At 47.8% G+C, this 6,875-nt stretch overlaps 1 protein-coding gene across 1 annotated transcript in view; it reads left to right on the plus strand.

Moving 5' to 3' along the window:
- The window catches only part of LRRC75A (leucine rich repeat containing 75A), a gene marked incomplete at its 5' end in the record, with an annotated part of 59,974 nt that overhangs the window by 36,626 nt on the left and 16,473 nt on the right, over positions 1 to 6,875 (plus strand). The window contains one exon of the mRNA XM_004709356.3: positions 2,598 to 2,726. Coding sequence (XP_004709413.2) covers positions 2,598 to 2,726 — 129 coding nt within the window. The remainder of the gene's footprint in view (positions 1 to 2,597; positions 2,727 to 6,875) is intronic.

Consider the following 6,875-nt stretch of genomic DNA (forward strand, 5'->3'; position numbering starts at 1 on the left):
TGTCCAGTTGCCCACAGATGGTTCTCGGGTCCCCACTCTGCACTCCCCCTCATTCACAATGATAAGATTTTTTGTTCTGATGCCATCATCATTTTCAAAACATTTTCTTTCTACTTGAGCCCTTGGTATCAGGTCCTCTTTTGTCCCCTCCCTCCCCCACCCTACCACCTTTGTGAACCCTTGATAAACTGTAAATTATTATTATTTTCATATCTTATACCATCTGCTGTCTCCCTTCACCCCATTTCTGTTGTTCATCGCCCTGGGGGTGGGGGTGGGGTTATACATCAATCACTGCAATCAATTCCCCATTTCTTCCCCTTCTCCCCCCACGTTCCCCCTACCCTCATGGTATCGCTACTCCCATTACTGTTCCTGAGGGGTTTATCTATCATGTGTCACGAGCTCTCTTATCTGTACCAGTGTACACACTCCGGTCTAGCTGGATTTGTAAGGTAGAACTAGGGTCATGATAATGGGAGGAGGAAGTATTGAGGAATGTTGTGTGTTTCTTCAGTGCTATGCTGCACCCTGGCTGACCCATTCCTTCTTTGTGACCCTTCTGTGGGGGGATGTCCAATTGCCTACAGATGGGCTTTGGGTCTCCACTCTGACCTCCATCATTTGCATCAATATAATTGATTGTTTGGGGTCTTCTGATGCCTGATTGCTGAAGTCAAAGTGGGTGCATAAGGGGAGAGGAAGAGAGGAAGTGAGAACTGATCCCAATGATCAACACATAACCACACACACACACACATACAGGGGGACCAACAACAGAAATTGGGGGAGAAGGGAAACAGCGGTCAGTATTAAGATATGGAAGTAATAATTTATCAAGAGGTCATGAGGGTGGGAGTGGGAAAGGGAGGGAAGAAGGAGTTGATACTAGGGGCTCAAATAGAAAATATATATGTGGAAAATAATGATGGCAACATATGTACAAACATGATTGACATAATTGATGTATGAATTGTGATAAGAGCTGTAAGAGCCCCAATACATGATCTTAAAAAAAATGGGTACATAAGCAAATGTGGTCAAAAGAAAAAAGTTGATGGTGCCTGGCTATTTAAAGCTGATGTCTTAAAGGCTTCAAGTTACAACAAGCGGCCATCTAGCAGGAAAGCAACAACGCCTACATAGAAGAAGCACATCAGCCTGTGAGATCACAAGGTGTTGACGGAATCAGATATCAGGCATCAGAATGATTGGCTTTTTTAATAACCAAGTATGATGGGCAGAAAACAGAATGACCAGGTATACATTCAACTTTAACCCACTCCCTCCAATCTCAAGGAGTCTATTTGCCTTCCTGGCCTCAGGGTTTGTTTGGTCTGAGAACTAGATCAGCCACAGAAGTTCAGTTGATCTGTGTTAGACGGAGAACTTGAGAAACTGAGAAATGGGTATGGTGGTGGGACAGAGGAAAGGGGGGTTCTATGTTTGGGGTGAATGGCTTTTGGTGACTTGGACAGGCTGCTGTAAAGCTATCAATTAACCCTGAAGTGTGCTGGAAAGGCAACAGGGTTAGTGGCAAAGACAGTCCTACCAGCATCCAGGCGGGAAAGGCTGGCAAAGAAACAGAAATCAGGCATACCTTGCTGGTCTCAGTACTGAATACCAGAAGGCCCAAAGGGGCACCTACAGAGCTTTGAAGGGAGTTTATATCCAGCCAACCTGTCTTATACATATGGCTTCAACAAAAATGGATTCTCCAATAGACTCGAGTTCGGGAAGTCTATCTTCCTTTTGAGGAGGGAGAGAATGGGCTTATTTGATGATGTCCCCTCATAGGCCAGCATGAGCTCGATAATGGGGAGATATTGATGAAAAGACCCTTAGGTGGTGCAAAAGGGTAACACACTCAGCTACTCCCCCAACCATGGAGGTTCCTAGCAAGAAAGTCCTGGTGAGCTACTTCCAAATCATCAGCCGTTGAGCACCCTATGGGATTCTGGGAAGATGGCCATTGGAAGGAAAAAGGTAAAATGACCTGTATTTGCAGAGACTCTAATCCTCTATAAGGAGCCCCGGTGTGGTGTAAGGGATTATGCATTGAACTACAAGCCTCAAGGTCCACAGTTTGAAATCACTAGCCACTCCGTGTGAGAAAGAGGAGGCTTTCCACGCCTGTAAAGTGTTCGTCTTCAGAAACCCACAGGAACCATTCTAGTCTGACCTACAGGGTTGCTATGAATCAGAATGGATTCGATGGAAGTGAGTGGATTTTAATCCTGCGTATACAAAAGCCGGAAGAATCTAAAAAGAAAACTTCTAAAACTAATGGAGAGCTTTAAGGTCTCCTTAAAGATACAAGGTCAGTGAACAAAAATCACTTTGCTTTCTAAGTTACACATTGGCTGATAAAATAATACAATGTTACCCGTGAGTACTGCACGCCCTCAAACACTCATCTACAGAACAGCAAGTGGCCAACAATTCCGGTGAAGCAAATGGGAAAGTACAAACCAGGTTGCTGGAAGCAAAACATTTGTTTCTGCAGGCATCTCAGCAGAGAAGTAGTGAAAATGGTAGCACGCTGTGAGAAATGTGCCCCATGTCTCTGACCTTCTGGTGTCCCTTTGCTCTTGCAGGACTTGGGCATGGAGTCAACCTCCCTGGATGATGTGCTGTATCGCTATGCCAGCTTCCGGAACCTGGTGGACCCCATCACACATGACCTCATCATCAGCCTGGCACGCTACATCCACTGCCCCAAGCCGGTAGGGTGGCCACTGGTCTGGGCCAGCCAGATCCCCATGGGTGTGAGGTGGGTGTCTCAGCACCTCAAGGATGGCTGATAGGTGCTGCCAGCCAAGGAGACAAGCCTCCTCCCGGTGCTGAGACTCAGCCTCCAGTGAAGTTACTGCACATTAGTAGTAGCACAATAGACATGATTTATTTGGCCCAAAATAACTTACTCTCAAGGCAATTCTAACTCATAGAGAACCTACATGACAGAGTAGAGCTGCCCCATCGGGGCAGACTGCCACAGCTTTTTCCACAAAGAGGCTGGTAGGTTAAACCGTACAGGTAGCTGCTAAGTACTTTATGCAGTGCATCACCAGGCCCTTTCCTTCTTGTTGCTGTTCAGGGTCAGGAAGGTGGTTCCTGTGCACAGCAGAACAAAACACCATCCCTCAATTGTTCATATGCTCAGGCCCATTGTTGCAGCCACTCCGTCGGTCTGTTTCATCAAAGGCCCCCCTCTTTGTTGCTACCCCTCCACTTCACCAAGCTTGATGTCCTTCTCCAGGCACTGGTGTCTCCTGGCAATGTCTCACCATCCTTACCTCTAAGGAGCACTCTGACTGTACTTCTGCTGAGACAGACTTGGTTCTCGTTTTGGCAGCCCGTGGTACCTTTCAATATTCTTTGCCAGTGCCATGACTCAAACACATCCATTCTTCTTTAGTCTTCCTTATTTAACATCCAACTTTCTTTTTTTTAAAAACATTTTATTAGGGGCTCATACAACGGTTATCGCAATCCATACACACATCAATTGTGTAAAGCGCATTTGTACATCATTCTCAAAACATTTTCTCTCCACTTGAACCCCCCTGCATTAGGTCCTCATTTTTCCCCTCCCTCCCCGCTCCCCCCTCCCTCATGAGCCCTTGATAGTTTATAAATTGATATTTTGTCATATCTTGCCTTGTCCGACGTCTCCCTTCACCCACTTTTCGGTTGTCTGTCCCCCAGGGAGGAGGTCACATATAGTTCCTTGTAATCTGTTCCCTCTTTCCTACCCACTCTCCCTCTACCCTCCCTGTTTTGCCACTCACACCACTGGTCCTGTAGGGCTCATCCGCCCTGGATTCCCTGTATTTCCAGTTCCTATCTGTACCAGTGTACATCCTCTGGTTGAGCCAGACTTGCAAGGTCGAATTCGAGTCATGGTAGTGGGAGCGGGGAGGAAACATTTAGGAACTAGAGGAAAGTTGTATTTCTCATCATTGTTACATCGCACCCTGACTGGCTCATCTCCTCCCCGAGACCCCTCTGCAAGGGGATCTCCAGTGGCCTACTAATGGGCTTTGGATCTCCACTCCACACTCCCCCCATCATTCACTATGGTAAGATATTTTGCTCTGACAACATCCAACTTTCACATGCATGTGAGGCGATTGACAATACCATGGCTTCTGTCGGGCACACCTTAGTGCTCAAAGTAGCATCCTTGCTTTTCAATACTCTAAAAGGTCTTGTGCAACAGATTTAGCCAGTACAACACATCTTTTGGTCTCTTGAGTGCTGCTTGTATGACCATGGTTTGTGGATCCAAGGAGGATCCACAAAAATCCTTGACAGTTTCAAACTTTTCTCCACTTATCATGATGATACCTATTGGACCACTTGTGAGGATTTTCGTCTTCTTGACATTGAGTTCTAAACCATACTGAAGGCTACCATCCTTGACCTTCATCAGCAAGTGCTTCAAGTCCTCCTCATTTTCAACAAGCAAGGTTGTGTCACCTGCATATCACAGGTGGTTAAGTCTTCCTCCAGTGCTGATGCTGCATTCTTCTTTATGTAATTCAGCTTTTCTGATGATTTGCTCAGCATATAGATGGAGTAAGTATGGTAAGGGGGTATACTAAAACCTTGACCCTCACCTTTTCTAATTTTGAACCACGCAGTATTCCTGTGTTCTGTTTGCACAGCTGTCTCTTAATCCATCGACAAGTTCCTCATGAGCACAATGAAGTGTTCTGGAATTCCCATTGTTCTCAAGATAATCCATAGTTTATTATTGTCCACAGAGTTGAATACCTATGCATTGTCAATAAAACACCAGTAACATCTTTCTGGTATTCTCTTCTTTCAGCCAAGATCCATCTGACACCAGCCAGGCTATCCCTTACTCCGAGACCTCTTCTGAATCCTGCCTGCAGCAGCTCCCTGTCAGTATATTCTGCTGCAACCGTTGTTGGATGGTTGTCTGCAGAATTTTACTTGCATGCGATATCAATGATATTCTCTACTTTGAGCATTCCGGTGGGCACCTTACTTTGGAGTGGGTATAAGTGTGGATCTCTTAGTTGGCCAAGTAGCTTTCTTCCAAATTTCTTGGCATAGATGAGTGAGTGTTCCACTGTTTCGACAGCTTTCTGAAACATTTCAATGGGGACTCCATTCCTGGAGCTTTATTTTTGGCAAATGCTTTCAGAGAAGCTTGACCTTCATCCTTCTTGGTTCTTGGTCTTATGCTACCTCCTGGGACAGTGACTCTGTATTCTCTCTTCTTTTGATGCTTCCTGCATCATTTAATATTTTGTGCATAGAATCTGTCAGTCGTTCAACTCGAGGCTTGAATTTCTTCTTGTGTTCTTTCAGTTTTAAGATATGCTGAGTGGATTCGTCCTTGTGGGTTTTCTAGCTTCTAGATCTTTGCACAGTTCCTTATAATATTTTACTTTGTCTTCTGGAGCTGCCCTTTGGAGGGTTCAAACCGCCAACCTTTCAGTTTGTGTTAAATCTGTACCCAGTGCATGACCAGGGACCCTTTCATGGGACATGTTAAGTCTGAGTTCACTTCAACATTTAAAACTTGGGCTGTTTTTTTCATCATCCCATATTGCACTTGAGGAATTGAAAACTCCAGCAACCTGAAGCGCTGGCGCTGTGTGACCACCCACATTGTGTAAGGCCACGCCCACCAGCTAGAGCTGGATGGATTGGGAGCTGCAGGAAGACCTACAGACTGGGAGGTGGGAGTGGGCAGGTGAGGGGCAGCCCCATCTCTCTACCCACCAGGCCGCAAACTGTGGTCCAGGGCTGAGTGCACCTTTTTATGATTTGCACAAAAGGACCATGTGAGACCTCCATGAGGCTCTCCAGTTTGCTGCAGTCCCCACCACTCCCTGTCGTCTGCATCTCTCGTGTTCATTTCCTGCCTGACACTAGAAGGTCTGGGTTGGGGGCGTCAAACTAGGGTGCAATCAGGCATCCAGGATGCTTACAGACACGGGCTAGGCGCCGGGAGATGAGCGTGTGCTCCAGTTACAGCGTAACCCGCTCTGCCCTCTTCCTGCTGGCTTTGGGGGACTTTCCTGATACTCAGCAGACTTAGGCAGGGCTGAGCAGCTGCACCCTGGCCAGGGAGGGGAGGGCAGAGTTCCATCTGGTGAGGACTAGAAGCCAAGCAGAAGGGGAGAAGTAGAGGAGGGGAGCTCCCCTTTTAGATGACCCTCAGACCACCCCATCACTCAGCTTGGGCCCAGACTTGAACTTGTCTCCCAGGGAGCTAGCGCCTTAGAAAACCTCCCTGTGTCGCCTTGTCCTGGGGCCTCTCTGGCTCCTGGCACTGCCTGGGGTCATGATTGAGGTGGGTGCCAGCCGTGGAGGGCTGGGGACCGAGTAGGCAGACTGGTGCTGGTGGGATCCAGCAGAGAGCAGGGATGTTGGACTCAGATGTGGGAGGATCAGAGGGGTAGCTGTGAAAGTTAGTGGACTACAAACCCCAGCACCTGAGAGAGGAGCTAGTGCCAGGATCCACAGGCAGCCAGAGGGGCTTAGCATCCCCATGACTGTTCATCCTCACTGTCCCTGGCCCAGCCTGCAGCACAACCAGGAACCCCCAGGTGGGCCTGGGGGCAGAACCTGAAGGGGCCACTCTGCCTTTTTCGGCATGGGCCTAATTGCCTTCAGGTGAGCAGAGTGATGGGCCAGAGAGGGGCTGACAGCTCACATCAGGTCCAGGAGTTGGGACCACCTGAGAGCTAGGGAAAGGTGGGCCGTGGGGTCCTGTCACTGCAAACCTTCCCTTTAGTCCAGGCGGGGACTAGAGGGACCTTGCAGGGAATGTTGGGACAGCATTGGACTAATCACAAGGTCAGTGGTTTAAACCTACCAGCTGCTCCAAAGGA

The sequence above is a fragment of the Echinops telfairi genome, unplaced genomic scaffold (genome assembly GCF_000313985.2).
Source record: "Echinops telfairi isolate 266 unplaced genomic scaffold, ASM31398v2 ScPeMD7_2010;HRSCAF=2546, whole genome shotgun sequence".
In the NCBI taxonomy this organism is placed as follows: domain Eukaryota; kingdom Metazoa; phylum Chordata; class Mammalia; order Afrosoricida; family Tenrecidae; genus Echinops; species Echinops telfairi.